At 43.8% G+C, this 25,679-nt stretch overlaps 1 protein-coding gene across 1 annotated transcript in view; it reads left to right on the plus strand.

Moving 5' to 3' along the window:
• SEZ6L2 (seizure related 6 homolog like 2) overlaps nt 1-25,679 on the plus strand; it is a 201,290-nt gene that overhangs the window by 68,840 nt on the left and 106,771 nt on the right. The window contains exon 2 of the mRNA XM_078652419.1: nt 22,611-22,772. Within this exon, the coding sequence (XP_078508545.1) occupies nt 22,611-22,772 (162 nt within the window). The remainder of the gene's footprint in view (nt 1-22,610; nt 22,773-25,679) is intronic.

Raw genomic sequence — 25,679 nt, forward strand, 5'->3', positions numbered from 1 at the left:
CAGACTAATCCTGGTTTCTTTCTTTCCTGGCGCTATGGACCGGACAACGTGCCGAAACGGCGGAGGAGCGGCCTACACATCCCAGAAGACATCGGGACTCCCGGCGGCTGGGCGTTACAAAGTACCTGACTGAGGACACTGAAAACCCCCTACCATATTACCGAGCGCCAGTCCAGAAGATGCGGTTGTACAAAACAATAAAGCAATCTTTACCCAGAACACCGTTGTCCGTGAGTCTGTTCGATTCCCCGCTCGAAGTCCCACAGACAGGTTTTTTTTTGTGCTGTTTTTATATAGCATGAACTCGACCGAAGGTATCAGAGAGGCTGGACTGTTCCCTAGGAGGCACAGGGTCAGACGGATTTGCATATAGCCATGTCTGAACTGGGGTGGCAGAGTGGGCTAAAGAACGGTGATGGATTCAATCCAGATCTTTTGACTGGGTGTGAGTGTTTGATTAGTTTGGATGCTCCGTCCATCACCACCCCCTTTTGTACCGCTTTTGGCCGCCATAAGTGTGGCAGGGTATGCTCAGACGTGAGTCCCTTGCTCACTTTGCCACTGGATTCAAGCAAGCCGGGCTGAAGACGGCTGTAATGCCAGAAACCGGCCCTCAGAAGCTTGTTTCCGGTCCAGGGAAGGCATGGCTTGGCAGTTCGGGCTGGACTGTTCCCATGAGGCACAGGGTCAGACTGATTTGCATATAGCCATGTCTGAACTGGGGTGGCAGAATGGGCTAAAGAATGGTGATGGATTCAACCCAGATCTTTTGACTGGGTGTGAGTGTTTGATTAGTTTGGATGCTCCGTCCATCACCACCCCCTTTTGTACCGCTTTTGGCCGCCATAAGTGTGGCAGGGTATGCTCAGACGTGAGTCCCTTGCTCACTTTGCCACTGGATTCAAGCAAGCCGTGCTGAAGACGGCTGTAATGCCAGAAACCGGTCCTCGGAAGCTTGTTTTCGGTCCAGGTAAGGCATGGCTTGGCAGTTCGGGCTGGACTGTTCCCATGAGGCACAGGGTCAGACTGATTTGCATATAGCCATGTCCGAACTGGGGTGGCAGAGTGGGCTAAAGAACGGTGATGGATTCAACCCAGATCTTTTGACTGGGTGTGAGTGTTTGATTAGTTCGGATGCTCCGTCCATCACCACCCCCTTTTGTACCGTTCATCTGATCAGGGCCGGACTGGGAACCAAAACCGGCCGCGGCAAAGTGCTCGGCCGGCCCCCGGGGGGAGGTCACAGCTCTTTGCCAGGGCCGGTTTTCGGCAGATTTTGTTGCAGGGCAGATTTTGCAGCTATGCTGCATAAACGGCCCTGTAACAAAAACGGCCCCCAGGGGCCCAAAAACGGCCCCCACCCTTACGGCGCACCGGGGGATTGCCCGGTGCCCGCAGCGGCCAGTCCGGGCCTGCATCTGATTGAGCCACATCTATCAGGTCTGCTGATAATCTTCTAATCAATAGAAATATATAGATAGACAGACAGACAGACAGGTAGATAGATTGATTCAGGATTTGAATATTACAATAAGTTAGGTATGTGGTCTTGTTTCTAGTAGAAAGTGAGTTAACGTTTGAAATTCACTCAATTAATTTTTGTAATTGTATTAGGCTGTCTTGGACTGCAGTCGCCATGTTAGAAGAGTCTATACAAGAACCTTGTAATGTTTGCTAGGCATGTGGGTCAGTACAGGAATCAATGAACCACACCGTGCCATATTGTCACAGAGTCATTTTATATCGGTCATAACTCTTTGGGAGATTACATTTCTAATAAGAGGCTGATCCCCCCCAGACACCAAGAATAACTTACCACATAGAGCGACCTTCACAATGCTGCTTTTCATCAAATCAGAATGCAGGAAAATATAGTACCTGAATCCAGGACATTCTGTTCATTGCTGAAAAGATCCAGGAAGAAAAGAAAGGGAGTAATTTTATAACACTGTCTGGTTGCATTTTAATGAGTTTGCTGTCTAGTTGTGTCACTCATTACATGTAACATTGGGATTGTTGTGTCTGCGTTGCTTGGCTGCTTTTTTGTTTTTGTTCATATAGTGGACCTTCTGGGTCTGGTTTGAAGAAAAATAAAATGCATTTTTTTACGTTTTGTGGTGAACAATTACAGGAACGTAGAAATGTTTGGGAAATGATTCCTGTGTATCTGTATTCCTATTTTGCCTAATAAAATTGCAAGCAGGAAAAGAGGAGAGGGGCTTTAATCAGGAAGAAACTGAGTTGCATTAAGGGAAGATACTTCACTAAACGGGGAACATCATTTACGACGCGGATGTTACCCCGCAGTACCTTTACAACGCGTATTTTAGAACGTAAGTCGTAACTACGACTTGCGCTGGAGGGCGCTAAAGGACAAGGAATAGTAGATTTACTATTCCAACACCTTCCCTACTGTACGTAGGCTGGTGTTGGAATAGTAAATTAAACTATTACTAAGTCCGCACCCCTACCACGCGTCGTAACAACGTACATCCTCACTAAACACTAATGGCAGACCCAAGTGCTAATTCACAATAATAATACCAGCATTTCTTCCGGAAGCCCAGATCTTCTGGCTGTGCCTAAGAAAACTAGTGGGTTTGAAACTTCTTCAGGAGAGGACTGCAGTCATACCTCCGTGCTGTGCAATGCTTGGTATCCTGCTGAGGTGGAAGGCTCGCATGCTAGGAATCTGAGGGTGATGTGTTTGATTGCTTCATCTGTTAGGTGGTTTGTTTAGAATACGCAGAGAGCTTCAGTTGGAAGATGAGTAGAAAGATCAGGACAGCAGTAAATTGATTAAAGCTGTGGACGCTGGACGCCTATGATCCTTCTGGCAGCCATGTGCTGCAGTGTTTGTAATGTTGCACACACATTTTTGAGAGCTCCTTTTCAGCAGTATAATTGCTTGTATATGCAACCAACGGGGTTGCTGGGGGATGAACTTGTGCTCCAAACAGTCACTGCTAAAATCGAGCTCCTTGTGTTATGCATTATGTAGGTTCAGAATATGTCAGCTTCTTTTTCAGACATTTGCCCAGAGGTTTTGTATTGGACAGTAGAATGTTTTGCACACCTGGAAAAGACTCTAGTCAACTAACTGTAAATGGTTAGGTAGGCGTATGTTGATGATGATGTAAAAATCTAGTTGTGAATCCACTTTCGGCAGTCTATGGGGTGAGTATGTCATCAGCAAAGAGACTGGCTGTTCTCTGACGTCATCAGAAGAATGACAGTGCGCTCCCTAATCTATAGTGATTTGGCATCTAAATGAAAGAGCCGATACATTTGGCATCTAAATGACACAACAAATGTTAGAAAAACTTTTGATATTGACACAAATTGAAAAGGTTGTTTCTTGTGTTCAACTTTAGTACGTTAGATTGTATCACTGCATCAAAATCTATTGAAAGCCAGCGGCTGATCCTCAGCTATGGTGGAGGAGCGTCACCCCCCCAAAACGGCAGGAAAGGAAAAATGAAACAAAACTTGTTTTATTTTTCCTTTCCTGCAGAGTCTCGGGGGCGGGGCCTGGTGGTGACAGACACTGAGGGGAGTGGTAGTGCACTGCCGTCACTGTGAGACTGCCGGACAGACCATCATGCTCAGTGAAAGCTCTCTCCAACCAGGGCCGGACTGGAAAAAGAAACCGGCCCTGGCACACTGCTCAGCCGTCCCGTCCCCGTCCCGCCCCCCCCCCCCCCTGTGGTGAGGGGGGAGTGCAGCCAGCAGTTTGCGAGGGCCGGTTTCGGCTGATTTTGTTATAGGGGGGCGATATTGCCGACCCCGGTAACAAAAACGGCCCCCAGGTGCCCAAAAACGGCCCCCACTTTAGCAGCCAACCGGGGAAATGCCCGGTGCCCGCTATGGCCTGTCCGGCCCTGTCTCCAACCCAGTAAGCAGCTGGGTTGGGCAGAGCAGGCTGAGAGTCACAGTCTGTCCTGGAGTGCAAATCGAGGATGCTAAGGCTAAACCTGACGCTTCTCTCATGCGAGAGAGCAGCTTCAGGATTGGCCGCATGGCATTCTAGTAGACTGTGCCTTCCTGAAGAGGTGAAGAGGAGCAGAAGAGCGCCACAGGAATGGCTGCCAGTCCATTAAAAAAAATATATATATCCTCGTGCGACCCCTATTGCCCCTTCCCCCCTCCCACCCGCCCCCGCCCCTCCATCATACCAGCCGCTTTTGTTGAAAGCAATAGTTTTTCTATGTGAAATTCCAAACATAAAAATTCCAAAATACATGCCCTGAAGATGCTACCATGAGTAAACAAAGAGATGTCAGTTTGTCATGTGCACTTTATATTTAGCCTACATTGTTTTTTGATATGAACTAATAATATTTCCAGTTAAACCATATACATGTAAGATTTCTAATTACCCCTTATTCTGAACTTAGGGGCATATTACCAAGGGCCATTATGGCCGCATTAGCGGGACTTTTTCCCGCTAATGCGGCGATAATTTTATCACCCTATTACCAAGCTGTCGCTAACACCAGTTAGCGACAGCTTGTAGGCGATAGCGGGCATTTAGGGGCCCACTTTGCATGTCAGCGATAATTATCGCTAATGACATGCAAAGTGGGCGTGCCAAGATGTTAGCGACTGAAAACAGTCGCTAACATCGCTATCTCCTATTACCTACAAAGATGTAATTTTGGAAATATTCGCGCTAAGCACGAATATCTCCAAAAGCTAACACCTGCCCAGAGCAGTTCTTAGCCATGTTATCCAATGGGAGGTGGATAACATGGCTAAGAGCATTGTCACGATAATGTGTGAATATCACTGTATTTCCAGCGATATTCACGCATTTTGAATGATTTTTATCGTTTCTGAGATAAACCTTGATGATAGCAAGGTATCTCAGCGATAAAAAGCGTCGTAGCGCGGCGATACCATTATTCCCTCTAACCCTGCTTAGCGATAAATATCGCTATTGCTAGGTAATATGCCCCTTAATTACTACAAGATGCACTCAGATTTCACAAGCAAAATGAGGCACACTAAATCAAAGTAATTTTCCTGGGATCACACAATTTAACCAAGTGGGCAAATTTGAAACGGGGCTTGGGTTTCATGGTCACATACTATACAATTGTGCAATTTTGCAGTTTGGCTCCAAAATTAATATCTATAACTATAATCAAAGTGCCTTTGCTTCATAAATCTGTTCAGTTGAGTTGTGGAAATTACTATTTCAAAAACATTACCAAATGTGCTTCTAAGGGTTGAGAAGGTAGAGATACCTGATGCATTAGTCAGTGGAAGATCTACATTTGAAAAATATTAAAATCCTATATGATGAGAGTGTTTTTTTTAGGTCTCGGCTAGCCGCGCGAAGCGCGTCTCCGCCGAGAACTTTATGTTGCCGTGTGAGCTTCCCAGGAGACAATCCTGGCCGCGCGCATCGCCTTGGAGGCGATTCGAAACTGACACGCGCACGCGAACGAGCGCTGCAGCCAGGCGCTGTCTCCTAGGAAGCTCTGCAGCGTCTGCGATCAAAATCACACAAACTGAGGCACCGCAGCAACAAAAAACTACTTGAGGGATGGGGCCCTCGGTATCACGATGCCCCGGGCCCATAGCGACGCTCTTGTAACTTTCTTCGTGCCTTGTTTGTTTCTTTGCTCCAGCGGAGGAGCCGAGGCGGCCGGAGCACCGCACACCCAGCCCCGGCTCAAGTTCCGAGGTGAGGGGGAAGCAGAGACTCGAGAACGGGGAGACACACGGAGCCCACACACGGAGCCCCTTGCCGGTCCTTCACTCTCCCCCGGAGTAGCGCCATCATGCCGGCTAAGACCTTTTCAAAAGTCTTGTGCCCCGTATGTTGGCCAGGACGTGTGTACAATGAACGGTACGAGGAGTCAATAAAGGCGGGGACTTACCGTGCGTGTCCCGGTGTGGCGTATCCCCCTCCAGCCGCCGTTCTCCGGTGCCCGCTCCTCCAATGCTAGCTCCCCTCTCCTCCCCACACACACACATGCAGGCGCTCCGAGTCCCTCCTCCTCTCTGGATTGATCTGGTCTGGCTGGCTGGCGTCAGGGAGTCGGGGCCGCCCAGCCTCCAACACCACAACCTCCTCCTCCTCCTGGCAGTGCACGGCAGCGCCTCGCGCCGCAGGGATCCTCTGCAAGTTCCCTCGCTTTTCCCTGCGACTCGTTCCTCCTTTCTCCCGGGAAGGGCCGCTCCTGTGGGTTACCAGACCACTCAGGGTCATCAGAACTAGCTAAACAAAACAAACATTTTTGGAAGGTGTATGGCTGGCAATGCTGACATTAAATGTATATATACATAAATGGCCGTGTCGAGCTGCCTTTCAGGACCAATAGATACGATTTCCAATGTTACCGTCTCAGGAAAACTGAAAAAGGTTTATAGAAACAACTACCTATCGGTTGTTCAGCTGGTTATTTCTGTCAGTCTAGACCTGTGTTTATTGCTTTCGCACTTCAGTAACACCATTGGCACTTCAGGACAAGCCTGCTTTTGTGCAGATCAGCTGCTCTCCTATCCAAACACAACCTGCTAGTTTAGCTAGATCACACTTATCGTTCTGCGCCATAGTCGCAGGTACCTGTTCTGAGTCACAAGTAGCCTGAGACAATAACACGACCACAAGGGTCGTGCTGCGTGCAACTTCATACATACACAAAACAACACGAAAGATGAGATAAGCCACAAGCCAATCTGGAGCTACGTTATTTGTCAAGATGGGGTCTGAATGAGCGCTCGTTTATGAACTTTATCAGTGACCTTTAAATGTGGTAATCAGCTTGTTTTGATGACCACAGTAAAACTTTCTCCAAAAACTTAATATAATAACATTTTTCTGCTGTCCTTGTGTAAACAATGAAACATTTATTTTAGTTAAGTCCGGATAGCAATTTAACATGTGAACATCGGGTAGGAAAAACCATTTGAAATAAAATGTGTAAAAAATATAGGCTTGTAAATTACACTTGCCCATTTAAACTCTCCGGATTTCTCACCAGCTTCCTTTCCCCTCCTTCAAAAATCTGAGTCTGAAACGAGTCTTAATTGCATGCCAAATTACAGATGCCCCATTGATTTAATCTCCATGTTTTTTAATATAGTACGACCCAGATCCACGAAAAAAGAGGCATTTAACAGAGAATTTTAAAGAAGCATTGGCGTAGACAATAGGTCTCGCCTTTGGGACCTTATAAGCGGTTATCCATGCAACAGTTGATGTTGCACCAAGGATATTGTGCTGCAAAACTAAATACTTATAAGGTCCCAAAGGCGAGACCTATTGGCTATGCCAATGCTTTTTTTAACTGTCACCTGCCCAAGATCAGGAAGCAGGCCCACCGAACCGGCACCTCCTCACCACTTCTTGTCAGCCAATAGCAACCCCCATGCCCAGCATACACAGAGAACTACACTGCTATGCCACAGCACTACCAACTGCCTGCCTTCCTGCCCCTACACTGTTACCCCGCGGTGCAGCCACAGGACAGTGGCTACTTTGCCTGTGTCTGCCCCGCAACACGTTGTTCCTGTCATGGAGGTTTCCCACAGCCGGGTGCAGTTAATAAATACAGGGACCCAAAAATATGTGGCATCAAAGAATAAGAACGGACGTGGTACAGGTAGGCTTTTTTAAATTTATTTATTAGTTTTCACTTTTATATAGCGCAAACTTTAGCCGCAGGTATCAGAGGCATTTAAATCAGCATGCTTATTACAAGCAAGACTAGCACTCTATATTACTGCCAACTTTGCTTAGCATAAGCAACAGCTAACCATTCACAAACAATGTTTATATACCAATTGCAAATTAAAAAAAAAATTGATGCAAAGCATTGTCATTTACAATGCCAGTAACTCAAATTTTAATGCTGCGAGACCTATTGCATTGTAAATGCTTGTCATTAATCTGTTTTGGGTCCATGGACCGTAAATCTCTGATTTGCTGGCCACAACTCAGAAAATTGTGTTGCTGCTGGTATTACAGACACTGGGCTCAGTCCCACACCCTGAAAAGAAATAAATGAGGCAAAACGAGAAGGGAGCATGGAGAAGCATCCCCTGACACCCTTGCTCAGGAGGCCAGGGGAGGGTGATGCAAAAGGACCCTTCTTAAGTAAAGATAAAAGTACAATTTGACATGGGTCGTGGTTGCCTGGGCCCAGTGAGGAGAAACCAGGTTGGGGAGATATATTTGAGAGTGCTGAGAGTGAGGAATGGGCATTACACTCCATGGTTTACCTGTAGTATTGGGGGGGAGACGAAGGTTCTCGACTTGTCAAGATGATAGTATAAAAGCTTCGCTTTGGGTGAACTTCTTAAAGAAAGTTCACTTCCCACATGTAAAGGTTTCTTTCCACTGCACTATGTAGGAGGGCGTTGGTGTTTATCAAGGTTCTCACTGCTAGCCGAACAGCATGTATTATTGTTTAGTAGTTATTAGATGAACTGTAGATGTCCTAAAAGTAATAACAAAATCCAGTCTAGAATTGGCCAAGGAATTACAAGATACTGGAGTTTGTGCAGCATGGGGAAATGATGGGCTTTGTGAAGAGCAGATGCCAAGTCAATTAGTAGGAAAGCTGCCATTTCAATATGGTACACTGCTGACTTACGGTCCTCCTAGAAGGAGATTAGTGGTAACCCCGGTGGCACTGTCAGTGTAGAACCTGGTCTAAAAATCTGATAGGGCATCCTAGAAGTTGATGCCTTCAGATTGTTGCCTTTGCTGCTCTCTCTAAATCATCTTGGCAAAGAAATATCTCTTGGTGATTGGTCTCCAGTAAGTCGGATAGGATTAAACTCTTCCTAGTTCTTCATGCGTATTCTGACTACAAATACAAATACAAAAGACACAATTGGCTGTCTAAACTGGGCAAGGATTACCTCCAGACCGAGGTTCTGGCGGTGATTTAGAGGAAGGCAACTGGGTCTGATGCTTTGATGATTGAATGCACCACAGAAGTGCTAAAGAGTAGTTGGGAGTGCACAATGTTGATAGAAGTGGTCTCAGAATTCCACAATTTGAAGATAATCTTGTATAGCTTCATTCTTGAGTATGCATTTTTCAGAGATACAACACAAATATGAAGATCATTGTGTTTTCCTGATGTTTGTCCTCCAAAACTTGGCATGTGGGGGTTCACATCGTTTTCTCTGACGCCATGAACAGTAAAAGAATATGGTCTGTGATATCCTCAGCAGCAAAACAGTATAACCTGTGATGTCAACATCAGACACAAAGTGTTTTTGTGATCTCTGCAGCAATGGAATAATGTGGTCTCTGATAATTCGTTTCATAAACCCATCACTGCCTGTGTCTGGCATATAGCTAACTATCAGGAAATCACCACTTCACTAACAACCAACACAGCCTAGATATGCAATATTGTTGGGTAGCTTTATACTCCCAGCAGCACTTCCCGCCATGAGCATTCAACAGAGCAAATTGGACAGTTGTATGATACAACCATACATGCCTAAACCATGCATGATGAAATAACGTGGTGTGAACCACGACCATGTCTTTATCACGCATGCCTTTCCCACGCATTCCTGTACAAAGAATTAAGTTGTAAAGGCATGATTGCTAAAGGGATATGCATCATGAAGTGCAACCCAGCCCCCCACCCCAGCCCTAACACCCGATACCCCAGCCATGCAACCTACCCCCTCCCAGCCCTTACAACTACCCTGACTCCCCACTCTGAGTCCTAAAACCCGCTCCTGCCCAAAAAACTGCCCCAGCCCGAGCCCTAAAACTGACTTCTAGTCCTAACAACTGCCCCTTCCCCCCTGCCCTGAGCCCTAAATCCGGCATGAGGCCTAAAAACGACCCCCCACCCAAAACCTGGCCCCAGCCCCACTTGCTAGGCCCCGTCCCAGAGCTTCCTCTTCCGATATTTTCTGTTCCTCTCCCCGCCCATCCTCACACCTAGACCGCTGACTTCCTTTACCACTCATATGCGTGGTTAAGGCATATGCGTGGTTCAGGCAAGCATTGTTCTACTTGCGTTGAAATGGCACGCATAGCTCAACCCGCGTTATAAAGGCCGTTTCGCAAATTGGATGGAACTTTAAACATGCTTCCAGTACAGCCCATGTACGCCATGTAGTTGGCTATCAGGGCACCCAACATTACTCACCACAGAAAAGCTCTACATATACTTCACAGTACAGACATGTTCATCAACCTAGAAGATGTATCCGGCCTTAACCCTTAAACACGAACTCATGAACTCATAACTCAAAGAATAAGGCATAGCCACCTTGACCTTCGGCCTGAACTGAAAAAATTGCTGGTTATTTACTCCCCATTTGCGAACACCATCAAGATCTGTTGAACATAGAAATAAAACCCTTCAGATTCTGACTCAGTAATTATCAGCAAGACTTTATCTGCCAAACACTGGCTGATGTCAACAAATTTCCTCAAACTTAATCTCCCTTAATCTGAAACTTTCCTAAATCCCCTCTTGAAGTACCTACGATAAAGATGCTTGTCCATGAGGCTGAGCGAGCTTCCTCGTCCTTTGTAAGAAATCTTATCATCTTAATTAATGCAGGCCTCTTTTTTAAGTCTCCAAATCACTGCAGTATCTGAATATTGCTTCTTATGTCTTATGTAATCTAGGGGTATTTTATATTCATTACTTTCCCTCAAAATGTTGTTATTGTCTTTCTGTCCTCTATATCTGCAGTCGACATATGCCTTCCAACGAAAGCCATACAACAATTATAGAATAGTCAAAAGCCGCCACCATAATGCTGTTTAACTTAAGCATGTTTGATCATGTCGCCTTGCCCACTGCTTTTAGCATTGGTTGATGGTCCCTAAGAGATGTCAGGAGCAAAAGGCAATTTACAAGTCTGTTTCCATAACGTGGAAACAAAATCTTATTTTTATTTACTTTTATATTTGTAGGTCGCAAGCTATAAACGTAATCATCTCTAGGTGTGAAATAAATTATATGACATACCCTACATGTGTTGCTAGCCGAGAACCCCAAAGGCAGCAGAATTCAGTAAGGGGGCTGAATCTAATCAGTTACTGAAAAGGAATGCTTCAGATCTCTCCTACAGGAAAGCAGGGCGTTTAATCCCTAATGTCAGGAGAAAATGAGTTCTAGATATGTGGGGAAAAGTACTGAGAATTTGTAGTCTACCTTTTACCAAGGGTTAGCTTTTGGAATGTGGAGAAGATCTCAGATGCTTTTTCATAAGTTTCTGTAGGAGCATACCTGGAGATTTTGTCTGGCAGATAGACTGGTGCTATTTCCTTTATGCACAGGAGAGCGGCATACTACTTTGAAGATAATTACATTTGTACAGGTAGCCAATGCAGTGAATTCAGGCCTGGTGATAAGCGACTGTGAGAAAGCTTAAGCTGTGCCTCTTCATTGCGCCTGAATGTAATAGTCTTTTGACTTCTAAGACTAGAAAGCCTTTGTATACCTTGCTTTACAGCTCTGGAGCCCTCTTCCAGCCATTCTCAGATGTGAATTCAATAACCTGTGTCTCCACCGTCATTTGAAAACCTGAATCCCACTAACTAGAGGGTGAATCAATTATTTTGCCAAAGTTCTGTCATGTCTCTGTGTTTCTTCTCATGGTGCCATTTTAACTTCCCCATGATCGAACGCTTTGTGAAAGAAAGTTAATGCAATATAATAGATTAGATTAGCTCCATTCTTATTCATCTCTAGAAATGGGAATTGAAGAGTAATTTTAGAAGAAAGAGTGTCCGCTAATGCTTGCATACGGCATTGCGGTTTTTCAGAAAAGGATATTATTCTTGCAAAAGATTCAATAATAATCAAAGGACGCATTCAAAGGGGTTGCTGTAATAGAAATTGGCAACCTATATCTTTCATATAGATCTTTGTGATGCTATTCTGATAATTCCATCTTAATCACACTTTTTATTTACATTTTCATTTCCGGGTCAGGAAATGTATTCTGATAGGCTATGAATGGATTTCCTTTATCATTCATAAGCGCTTTTTTTACAGACAAAGGTCACCTGCTACACCGCTTTCTTTTCACTATGCCTTTCCAGCTAAAGCTTCCTCTTCCAGTTGATACCCTCTCTCCTCTAGGCCAGTATCCTTACATTTCCTTCTATTTGAAAGCTGCAGCTACTTCTTTCGAACCCCCTATCTCCTTCACATTATACCTCTGATTACCTCCCTCCAGTCTATGGTGGTCACTAATCACTGGGTATGGTCCTCACCAGTACATGCAAGTTCACTTGAATACAATTGGTGCTGAGAACTGTAGGCAAAATGGGGCAAAGAGGAGAGCAAGTATAGAACCAGTTTCAATCAACACAATTCAGCATTATATAGAAATGTAAGTAGTGCGTTTGCCTGGGTTGCATGGCTCCGGAACCATTTTCACCCATAAATAAAGACATAGACCCAAGTCATTTGGGCCAGGTTTGGTTACATCCTCAATTAGTGCGATATTTATTATTAGGCTAGTGAGCTCAAACATTAAATAGTTTGAAAATGAGCACCACTAACCCTATTTTAACCCACTCTCAAACACCACTCTACACACACCCCACTTCACCATATGACTATAAAACGATCTCTGGCAAAGAGCCCCCTAGTGGGTGCCCGTCGGGCATTGGAGCGCCGGCCCGATGTGGAACTACCCCAGCGATGAAGCATGATACCCATTTGGTTGTGTGAGGGCCCTTGCTCCTATTTGAGCATATCGCTTCCCCCGTAACTCTAGTCTATCTTACGTCTTCTACTCTTGAGGAACTGCACACCCCATTTATCCATAGATTACTGATAAGGAGCACGTGTGCTGGACCCAAAAATCTCCTGCTTCTTCTTTTTGTAGAGTCTGTCTTTTCTTGGCAAAATCCCACATATAACGTGGATGCCCTGGAAGAAAAACTCGAAAGGTTGAGGAAGAAACTCATCAGAACATGGTCAATTGATGAAGGAATATCTTCTATCAAATATTATTCCTGTTGGCTTGCAAGTCAAAAACGAACCAGCAATCTTTGTTGAGGACCCTAAGTTCGGTAACAACGTTAGCTTTGTCGCAGACCACTGTTCACGCCATTGGATGGTTCTGGGCATGGACATTGGCCTTGAACTCATCGCCAAACTCGAGAAGGAGATCGCATATTTAACTAGAGACATTCTGGATGAAACTGCCCTAAGCCATGCCAAAGAAGCATTGGATGCTTTAGAGAACTCTGTCTCTGAGTTTAATTACATCAAACAGCAACGCAAGCTTGGTAAGTTAGCCAAATATATTGTCATATACACCAAGCACCAGACATACCCTATGACATTCCCTTATCTCAAGGAAGATTATTATACACAGATTGAGTCTGGGCAATATACCAACAGAGGCCAGGGCGGATACAGACACTACATTACATTTTCAGACACCTCTGGAATAAATCATCCAGGCCCCAGTAACCAGGAACCACACTCTTTTTAAAGCAGGGTCTAGGGGGAGCAGGATGGCCCACTGTGGAAGGAGAGGGAGAGGTAGAGGAAGGGGCAGGGGCAGTGTGCTAATTAGCAAGAACCATACGGTGAATGCCAGACCAGGCACCAGCTATGCTACTGGTAGACCCCAATAATTCTACTACCCCCACAGTTCCTGCAGACTACACCCACATTGAACCTGTCCAAACACTCACTTATGACTGGCAAGGTTGCTGTTCTCAGCAGAGGACTCTCCTCAGTTCCAACCACCAGACCTAACTTTATTGAGATAAAGTTGGACATGCAGCATCTGTTCAGAAACTGTAGATTGAACCACATTTTCGCTGACAATCCAACTTTCTCGAAATTGGACATTACCAGCCTGAGACCCCCTTTCACAGTTATGCCGCCCTCACACAAGATGCCAGTGAGATCCTGGCTTTCGAGAAAATGGTGATGATGAAACATATAGACTCCTTGAGCAAATAGAGATGTTATGTGCAATATACAACATAACTCAAACAGAAAACCAGGCTATTTTCACACTAAAGAAGAAGGCTTGTATAGTGATCAAGCCCACAGAGAAGGGTGGAGGGATTGTCATTCAGGACATATGCAACTATTTCACTGAACCCCTTAACCAACGTGGAGGCATTGCCTGTTACCTGAAGATCAACAGAGACCCCACTAATGATATCAGAACACTTCAAGCACACATCAAACATATAGGTCTTGAACAAGGATTCCTCAGTAAGAACGAGCACTCTTTCCTTAACAAAGAACACTGGTAATTTATGCTTTACCCAAAATCCACATGAGGCTAGAAAACCCTTGTGGTAGACCCATAGTATTGGGATGCAGGTCTGTCCTTCAGCCGCTTTGTCAATACATTGACTTTTTTCTTAAACCCTTGGGCCTCATTTATGTTTTTGCCACAGGGCAGCGCAGCAGGCCTTGCTGCTGCGCTGTCCTGTAGCAAAAGAAAAGGGCAGGAATGTGCTGTATCTATTAGATACAGCGCATTCCTGTCATTTTCCCCTGCGCCGGTGCACAATGGGCTGCCGTGCACCAACGAAGGCACCTTTGCACCATGGTGCAAGGATGCCTGAGTTGCGGGGATGAAGGTAAACTTTCCTGCACAAAAACAATCACAATGAGGCTTTTTCCTCTTTCTATGTGTGCTGCAGAATTCACACATAGAAATAGGAAAAACGAGGAGAAATAAAGATACTTCTCCTTGTTTGAGAAAATAAGGAAGTGGGTCAGGTATAGAGACAGTTTTCTTGTTTGGAGAAGGACAGAGAAGGGCTCAACACACTGTCCTGTGACTTTAAATTAGCTATTGACTCCAGTCACACATCTATCCATTCTTAGATCTATGGATGGAGATTGTAGAGTGCCTCATATATGTTTCCTTTTACAGACAACCTGCAGAGAGGAGCTCCAGCAGTCATCCAAGGAGCCTTGGAGAAAATCTGCCCTTTGGGCAGTTTCTACACATACGACGTAACTGCACCAAAAGGTCTGATTATTTCAAGGAGTCAGATCTATTGATCACTAAACTGACTGAGAGAGGATACCCCAGACACCTTGCCAGGCAGGCAAGAAAAAGAGCCTTGTATAACCACGGAGAAGTGCTCCTTGAAGCAAGACAAAGGGAGGTCAGATGCAAGCACATTATTTGCGTAAGCATTTTTAACCCAGCAAGCAACGGAAAAAAAAGTTGTCAAAAAGCATTCAAACATGGTTGAGGATCCCCATACCACCAAAGAGGAGCCCATGTTCTGATTAAAAAGGGGCAACAATATCAGGGACGCCCTTGTTAGGACTGCCCTTCCACTGCCACCTCTTTCACGAATTGCAATACCCATGATGTAATTTATGCAATAATGTGCCCATGTGACCCTGTATACATCGGACCAACCATGCAGAAAATCAAATGCCGGATCCTAGTGCACCACGGCAGGATAAAATGTGGAGTCGCAGGTGCACCCTTGGTGGAACACTTTCAACTTTTGCAGCACACAGCGTATGATATATGCTTGCAAGTCATTGAGCACATGAAGCTATATCCCAGTGGAGGTGACATCTGAAACTCTCTGTCCCATAAGTAATTCCACTGGATTGACAAAGTGAACTCTATTTCACTTGGTCTCAACATTGTTGAGACTGAACGCAAGTGGCTTTCTTCTGATCTCATTCTATGCATTGTTTTCATTATTGTTTACATCATTGTATTATTTTCATCATTGTATAAGTGTTTATTCAATAACCTTTCCCACAGTTTGTATAACACAGTAGTCCATCTGTCTTCATTTATAAATGTCCTGTAACCGGGAAACAACCTTTACAACGCAGTCATTACATCGCACTACCTTTACAACGCAGTCATTACATCGGAACATCCTTTACATCACATGTCTTTACAACGCAGCCATTACATCGCATGTCACTACAACGCATGTCATTACAATCCATGTCACTACAACACAGGCATTACATCACAAGTCATTACAATGCACACCATTACAACGCATAGTACCCTTACACTATCCGACACTTACCCTACTGTTGCACTCACTGGAGTTAGAATAGTAATTTTTACCCCTACATCATCCAACACTTACCCTACTGTTGCACTCACTGGAGTTAGAATAGTAATTTTTACCCCTACACTATCCAACACTTACCCTACTGTTAAACTCGCTGGAGTTAGAATAGTAATTATTACCCCTACACTATCCATCACTTACCTTAAATGCGAAATAATGGTATGCGTTGAAATGGTATGTGCTGTAATGATATAATGCGATGTAATGGAATGGTTGTAAAGGTAGTTTCTAAAAATGCGATGTAATGGCATGCAATGTAACAGGACAAGTTTGTCCACGATTTCAAGAACGGTCAGTGGTGGTAGCTATGTAAACACTGCCAAAAAGAGATGGAAAGTGGCTTAACTGCTAGGGCGGAAAGTAGAATTGCCAGTGGGCACCCCTGATGGGTGCCACAAGAGATGTGAATGGAGCTCGTACTGTGTTAATTGATGGAAATGGTGGCACTTGGATCTGCATATAACACCATGATCTTGGTGATCATCTCTTGTCCTAGGCCTATCTTACACAGGACTGCTATGGAGAAAGGCTCAACTTACTCTGTCAAAAGCCTTCTCCCTGTCTAGCAAGAGAAGACAAGTCGGGATGTAAGGCCGGTGGGATTTCTCGACCATATGGACAACCCTGTGTATGTTATCCATTTCCAGCCTGTCACTGATAAAACCACCCTCATCAGGATCCATGAGGCTGGGTAGGTATGAGTTGAGGCTGTTGGCCAAGATATTCATAAAGATCTTGGGGTTTGTGTTCAAGAGAGCTATGGGGGCAATAGTAGAAATATAGCGTGTGGTCTTTTCCCGGTTTGGGAATGAGGAAGATCTTAGCAGCAGCCATGGTGAGTGTGAGCCGTGTGTCCTGGGTAAAGGAGGGGAAACAGTGGTTTCAACGTGGGTAATGCCACACGGGTAGGTTGCAACGCGGACGTTACATCGTCCGCGCTGTTACCACGCATGGCATTACATCGCAAGTCGTTTCAACGACTTGCGCTAGATGGCGTGCAACACCAGGGAATGTGTTGGATTTAAAATACAACACATTCCCTGCTGTTGCTCTAACTGGAGTAGGAATAGTAATTTATACTATTCCTAAGTCCAGCACGCCATCTAATGCAAGTCGTAGAAGTGCCTTGCGATGTAAAGCCATGCATGGTAACGACGTGGTCGTTGTAACAACCGCGTTGTTACCTACCGAGTGGTAACACCACACGTTGTAAAGAGACATATTCGTAAAGGAGATGTACAAGGTCAATAGCTGACCCTGTAGATTAGGTAGGAATATCCTGTAAAGATAACTGGCCATCAGGGCCTTGCATCTTCCCTGTCAGCAGCTCATTGAGGGCCCGGTGGAGGTCCGCGGCTGTCATAGGGGCATCAGGGAGCTCAGCCTGACTGGGATCAATTGAGTTCCAATCGCAGTCCTGCAAATAACCATCTATCATCTCCTGAGGTTTTACATCTTGTGTGTACAATGCTTGGTAGCACTCGTAAAAGGTCTGCAGTTTGGCTTTTTCTGTAGTTGCCCAGGTCATATCACCCATCCGGATTTTAGCGAAATGAGCCTTAACCTGATGGTGACATACTTTACGGGCCAGAAGGGAGCTAACCTTGTAACCCCCCTCATAGTTCTTCCGTTTCAAGGCCAGAAGGGAACACTCCACTTTGTCGGTCTTTGCTCTCTCAACTGTCCCCTCAGTATTGCATGCTGTAGTTTATTGCGCCTGGAGGGGGTAGTTTAGTCGAGTCTCGCAAGAGCCTTAATCTCTGCTGCTGGATTCATCTCTGTGACCTATTATTATCTTTAACATATATGTAGAGTGATATTTGGCTCCTCCCAAGGGAGTATGTGTCTCTTTCACTGCATGCTTTTGTCTGTCCATCATCCTCATATAAAGTGCTTGCATTTTAATGCATGAACATCTGCTCTGCATTCTGAAACATAGACTGAATCATCAAAAATTCAGTTCTCTATCTCATAGATGCTGTTAATACAGAAAAAAATGTTTTGGCTTTGTGGCATGTTAGGAATATGTCAGTGTATTGTTTAATTCTATTTCCTGTTACTGATTTGTATAGTAGCAAATTGTGTGGTCCCCTAATATGCCAACTTTCCCACCAAAGCTGGCTTAATGGACATTGCCTGCAGATAGCTAACTTCATTACATAAAATTACTTTGACACATGGTATTCATTGAATATATTTGAAGAATTATAAACATTGTTATCAACTCCTTGGACAACATTGAAAAATGTAGAACATCGTGTACAATACGATTTAACTCTTACACTGTGGCATGTTCAGGAATTTACCAAACAGACACTAAAAAACTGATGCTTGTGATTAAGCCCCCTTATTCACAGCTACCAACTTGTGAACTAAAAGGAAAAGGCATATTTTAAGCTAACTATCGCCTCCTGCTTGTCTCATATCATATCATTTTCAAAGTCATTTTAATAGGGTTTTAATCCTTAAAAGGCACCACTGTTTGTCCCTTATCTGTGGTTTTCATATTTTTCTGCCTACACCTTCTAGACCCACTAAATTATGAGAATGGGCGAATCTGGAACTTGTGGAGCAATCCTGGTGAGGGCCAAGAAGTGGAGACAAAGACAACATGCAAGGGTTGTGCTGGCTTTAAAGCCCCACAAATGTCCTGCCGCAAGACCACCCTTCATAGGGCCCGATTACAAGTGGCTAGTTGAATTGCAAACCCTGCACAAACACATGTATACGCAGAGATCAACATTACAAGTGGTGCAAAGTTTATTGCACCCTCTAACTACCAGGTGCAATAAAGATCACACCTTTAATTACATTTTGAAAGGTCAAACCTTCCAGAATTTAAAAAGGAGAAAATGCCTGGTGTTTAGGGGACATGCAGATTTTGGTACTATTATTCACTACAATCTGAACACCATGGTGCCAGATTTTTATAGAATGTGATAATTATCACAGCCAACATATCCTACTCCTAATCAGGTCCTTGGTGAGCCTTAGTCAGCCACTACGGAAGTGAAGAACCCTTCAAATAGTGCCATAAGGCACCCAAGGGTAGATTTACTCAAGTTTAACTTGGGCACTGTGCAACACAATTTTATGCTGAGATTGCAGAGCTTCATAGAATATAATAAGTAGGTTCTACATTATATGTCACACGTCTGTGAAGAGCAGGTGTAAATCTACCCTCTGTTCTATTCTTCGCTAGGTGCATACTAAGTCCCAGCCCATGTTATTAGTCGTGGTGTGGGTGACCGGAAACCTGTTGTTAGGGAACAGTGTAAGGAGAATAACCTCACCGTTAAATCTTTCGTTAAATCTTTCCTTAATATTTTCACAGATTGGAGTTCTTACTTCCTGCTTGGATAATATACTTAACTCTAGCCATGAAGCCTGTCGTCATGTTTCTTGCAGTAATCTAAATTAATTGTTTGATTAAAAGCATTTATGTATCACCTCCATGGAATGTGTCTCTAATTAATCACATTCATAAGGATAAACAGTGAACATATTGCCCCTTATGTACTAATTCCAGCTGTCAGTTTTAGTTCACCTGATGTTTTCATGAACAGATAGTTGTTGTACTTAGCGCTAAAAAAAAAATATTAATCTGGCTCCTTAACTGGAGACGTACAACCAAGAATTAAATGTGTACACTACAGTGCTCAAATAACTAAATTTTAAACACTGGTTTCTAGACTGTTCTTGGTGACAGAGAAAAATCAATATCAAGACAACAATTGCATCTAAATTGGAGTGCATTTTCTCACTGCAAACACATTATGCAATATTTTACAAGGCTGCACACTCGAAATGTGTAGGACAGCACTTGTGGAAGTAGGGCAATGATTATTACACCTTTGTATTGTATATTGCTAAACAGTGAGCTCAACATTTAGAAATGTTAGCTGTGTTTGTCAGTAATTAATAGAGGGATCATTGTTGTAGGTGTTGCTGTTCAAATAATTCCGTGCTATTAGGTTATCATCTAATGGTCCAGTCCAGATTACAATCATATCTTCATTGAATGAGCCAGTTTACAATATATTGCATGTTATCAGGTGCAGCACTGGATCAGCATTGCTCCCTCTATTACCGACTCACGAAAAGGTTTGCATAAATGGGAGTAAATGTGGTGCACATGATAGTCCTTTGTCATTGCTGACAAATTGCACCATTGAACGTAATGTGCTAATGTATAAACCTGATTACCCATTTTCCGTGAGTATGCCCCTTATGTTCAATGTGACTGGTGTGAAGAAAGGATTTTAAATAGGCACATGCATCACCAGAGCTGAAAATATCCCAAAGTAGACTTTTTCTCCCTGAATCAGTCTCTTTGTAATCACTTGATTGACTTTTAAACGAAAGGTTTGCCCTCTCATTCATTTTCAGGCATGATATCACAACATTCTGTTTGACAAAAATGTGGCCTGATTACCATAGCTTCATTAAACAAATGTTATCATTGTTTACACAGGCTTAATTTGAAAGCATCCTCACACTGCTGATAGTGAAAGCAGTTACAGAGGCTATTTAAACCCATGGTTACTAGAAACGTCTCATCAATCGACAGAATATCACATAGTTTCCATAGTCTCCTGAAAATACCCTTTGTGACCCCTTAAATGATGAGCAAGCAAAGCAGAAACACTTTGCTATTTTGCATTCTAGAAAAGAGGTAGTGCAAGCATGTTACTATCGAGGTATTTAAACATATCATAGTGGATCAAACCATTTGCTGGCCATTCCTCTAACATGGAATACTTAGTGCGCTTGAGATAACACAACTGGTCATTAGTTGTTTAATGGATTTAACAGTGTAAGGCGTTCTGTTCATTATTTACACAACAGCACCTTAGTCTGTCAATTGTATATTTTATTATGCAGTCTTGACCCAATGATTGGTGGGCACATTTTGGTGGATGAGCTATATTATGTTTAATTTTCTGGATTTTCAAAATGAACTAGCTCCTGTGTTACCGCACTATGAACAAGTTAGTGGAGTCCTTTGTGGTAGACTGAGAGGAAGCCTGGATTTAAATATGAGCCCATGTTCTCTACTCCGACCATTGTGAAATCTCACTTTGTGAGATATGCAAATGAGATTGAGAATTGTTGGAAGATGGATTATTAGTAGGGGTAAATCTACCACTAGTAATAGGGCCACCCATAGCAATATAAGTGCGACACAAGGTCTCAGTAAATTATTCTCTTGCACAACCTTTGGTAACTGGCAACGATGAGGCAGGCTTAACTTAGGAGACAGGTGTGTCAAACAATGCACAATAAAAATCCACAACATTTTTTTATAAATAGGAATTATTGATTAAATGACAACAAAATGAAAAAAATCCAATATAGGGAACCGGAGATATGAATTTTTAAGGAATAAACACTTTCTAGTGCTTAAAAACATATAGTGTTAACTCTGGACATCTGGTCAAGCTTGACTGGGACAAAGTCAAAATTTGAGGCCTACCGCGATTGATCCCTGGTCGGATACACTAAGTTGGAAGGGGGAAACAGCGTCAGAACAACGCAGTGCCATTACAACGCAGGCACTACAACAAACGTGTCGTTACCATGCGTTCCATCACAGCGCCAGTCATTATAACGACTTGCTTAGGGAACCTTCCCTACTGGTGCACAGACTGGAGTTGGAATAGTAAAATATACTATTCCAATCTCCAGCACTTCCCTCAAGCAAGTCGTTAGGCAGGCAGAAGCTTCTGTGATTTCAGTAAGGAAAAATTGTGTTTTGTCTTCTGTGACATCATCAGATGTCAGTTTGACGGTTCAGCAACGTGTTATTTGAGTCCATCATCCCAGTTACTTGTTCTGTGATGTCATCAGTAGCAATACGGCTTATTGTGTGTCATCATCAGCAGTGTGACAGTCTGTCCTCTGATTTTATCAGCAGTGAGGTAGCTTGTTCTGTGTTGTCATTGGCAGTGAGATGGTGGGTTCTGTGGTGTCATTCAGTCATGAGACTGCGCGTTCTTTGATGTCGTCGCCAGTGCTTCATTACATTAATTTTGTGTGTTCTCTTTAGCAGTGAGACAGAGTGTTCTCAGATCTAATTAGTCAACAAGCCCTGTCCTGTCATCTGCAGTGCGACAAATGTGTTTGGATGATCGCATCAGATTTTAAACGTGTTGGGTTACACAGGTTTATAGGTGTATCATTTGCACACAGATCTTTTCAGCTAGTACGTATAACAAGTATGTTTTTTTCAGAATATCTAAAATATCCTTAAACGACTATATTTTGTGATTATGCAAAGAGTTACACTTAGGTGTTGTGAATCCAGGCCCCCTAAACATCTCTCTGCATTACAAAACATTCTGTGGTTATATTTTCCAACTGAGTGTAGTCTGGAATTATTGTCGGGTGCCTGACACTTTCAATGACGTGGTAAGTAAGAGTGAGTGTGTGATGTCCTTGGTAATTGAGTGAGAACATATGCATATCTAATTCTCTTTCAGGAGCTTAGCATGTGGAAACTATTCACTTTGGCTGACTTTTCTGTGCTTTTTCATGGTGCCCCCAGGTTTGCCGCTGAAGGAAGAGGAGAGCAGGCTAGTGGTGGGCACTGCCTCCACTCCAGCGGCACCAGTGCCTGGTGGCAGCGTCCCGGCTGAGCCCCTGGTAGATCTGCTGACTGGGTCTCTGATGAAGAAAGACTACCTTGGGCACGATGACTTCTTCCCAGGTAAGGCCAGGTTAGAGATGCAAGCCACATTTGAAAATGACGCCTTGCTTAATATGTGTTGTTGGTTACAGGTGGTGACTACTAGAACTCAGTTACAGGGACTTATTTTTCATAATTTGACTTTGACGCAGAAGAAGAGTGAGAATGTAGACAGTGGTAAAGAAGTAAAAGGAAAACAGCGGCAGGCCGAAAATAGGATTGAAAAAAGAGCCTGCAAATGTGAACCAAAGAGATAGGTCTTGTAAGGTGGTGGGCAAAAGAGGCCTAAGAAGGAATCAAGACTGGGCATTCTTGGGATTTAGCACCACTGACACTGAGCAACAACGGTGGTGGGTTCCTGAGTAAATCCTTGAGATCCTGCAGTTAATACTAATATTTATTTATTTTCCAACATACTAATCCACCACTAATCTGTTTTGGGTTCTGGAGTAGCGTGCTACTTGCCAACAAGTGATTCAATGCCTCGTCAGAGATCGTAAGCATTATATAAATACAATGACAATATAATACAATCCATAAGGACTGGAGTCAGACCTATAGGTATGGTGTCTTGTAATGGATTGTCTTGTCAATGGAAGTTCTTCCTGGACCCTAAAGGAATCCGATTTCATAGAATGAGAGGCAGCAATGGGTGTAAAATGCAGGTGAGAGAGTGCCAGGTAGGTTAGCGAGCAGTCCTACCTGGTTCCAAATTTTGGATCACACAAATCCAGGGAATATCTGCAATTAGGATGGAGACATATTACGAGAGAAGAGATGGCTTGAGGATGAAAATGAGTAGAAGGTTGAAGAATAAAGCCTTGGAGTGGAAGACTGATAGAGAACGGAGAACTCGGTTTAAATGTAATATTATTAACATTGGCCCCGATATAGCATACTCTTTAAACTGAGATGTCGCTTGGCTCTTAAATTATAGTTTTGATTCTACCCACAGCTTAATGACCTTCATTTCATCACCCTCAAAAGCACAGAAGTCTGAGCCACCAGAATTAGCACCAGCAACCTGAAAATGTGATGCAGTCCCAGGAAGGGGGTACTTACCGCCTAGGGAAGGGTGATTGTTTCTCAGCACATGGTACTGCAGAAAGCCTGAATTATTTTTTCCCTCGTAAAGGGTGGAAGTTCCCAGCCATCTAAACCTCTGCATTCATTTCATATCCTCTGAAGACCTCCATTGGAGGAGCTATATCCTTAGCAACATTGATACGGTATCTAAATGGTAAAGCAATAGTTTTCTTAAATACATTTACATTCACTCTGCCTGTAGTTTAGGCACCGTTGATTATTTTTTATATTATCATTATTATTTCTACTAATATTTTCTATTATAGATCCAAATGATTTTTTGTCACTATTTTTTTATTTATATTTGATCATGCTTCTAGTTTTTATTTTTATTTCAGTTTCTTACGTTACTTAATGCATTTAGACTGCCTGAATCTTAGTTATTTGTGATTATAAAACTGATCATATGAATATTTTTATATATCACAAGTACTGTAATGCGTATTTTATTGATTGCTTTTCACTTGTTGTATTTAGTAGGAAACTCATGGCATTGCAGACGCTTGGCAGACTGCCATTATTACTATTATTATTATCATTATTTTCATGGTCAGCCAACTGACCATCCTCTTCCCCTCAACGCGGCGCTGCGTTGAGGGGAAGAGGATAGATCGCATCCTGAGTAACCATCGCTAAAACTGGGCAAGATGGAAACCCCCCAATATACGTAAAAGGCTCATGAAGCATTATAACCAATATCAAAAAGTCTTTAATATACGCCAATTGGGCGATGAGAGACTAAAATTCTTAACTAGAAACTAGGTACATAACACCTATAGTTCACTTCTTTTTTGTAGAATACACTTTTACATTTACATTTATGTGAGTAAGGTGGGGATCTTTGTGCGAACCCCGTCCTGAAGAAGGAGTTTTATACTCCGAAACATGTTCATGTAGACGCACATATGAGGTTGATGTACATAATTATACACTAACAACCTCTCACTGCACCCCCCTTTTTAACGATACCAGCCGGGGGCTTAATAAAAGTATATTTTCACCCCACGAGCCAGGTATTTTTTAACCATCACTTATCACCACCAAATAACCCACCACTCACGTACATTCATTACCCCACACACATCCACACATAGTCCAAAAATAGTGCTCCCACGTAGTCGTCGGTCGCAGCACGCCGCATCCCGGAGAGGGGTGCGAAGACCCCGATGATGAAGCATGACACCAAGGGGCCTGTTGGTGTGTGAGGGGTATTTAAACAACACTGAGTGCTCCCCACCACAGTAGGGATCACCGCCACCATCCAAGTGGATTCCACTTTGTTTATGATATGATGCCACAGTGCCATTAGCAGCAAGTCCCCCAGGGCCTCCAAAGGCCTGGTTTCAGTCTGACCCACTCCAAGGGTATGGCAGTATTCAGCGGTGCAGCATAGAGCTCTCTCCTCAGGTGGTCTCCAGCCTGGATCCTATACCGCGAAGTCGGGCCATTCACAATGGATCACGCAGCACCCGATAGTGCAGGTTTTTCCTGTCAAGCAACACTGCTACACCATTTGCAGTGAAAGGAAATGCTCACGTTTAGCCTCCCAAAAGGTGTGATCCTCTGGCTCCCGACCGGAGCTCCAACAAGGGTGCAACACCCTCTGCAGTGTCTCACTTAACTCTGGGGACTTCATCCAGAGCAGATCAGGGGGTTGAGGCTCGACCCGCTGGTCACAGCAGTTCTCCTTCGGTCCGGGTTGACGGCCCGAATTCTAGGCAAAAGTGGTACAGTCGCCCCTCCTGACATACAGGTTGACGCTGTGATCACAATCAGGGCGCAGACTCTCCTTAAGCAATTACCCTCACTACGGCGCCCCTCCTAGCATACAGGGTCACTGAT

The sequence above is a fragment of the Lissotriton helveticus genome, chromosome 7, assembly GCF_964261635.1.
Source record: "Lissotriton helveticus chromosome 7, aLisHel1.1, whole genome shotgun sequence".
In the NCBI taxonomy this organism is placed as follows: domain Eukaryota; kingdom Metazoa; phylum Chordata; class Amphibia; order Caudata; family Salamandridae; genus Lissotriton; species Lissotriton helveticus.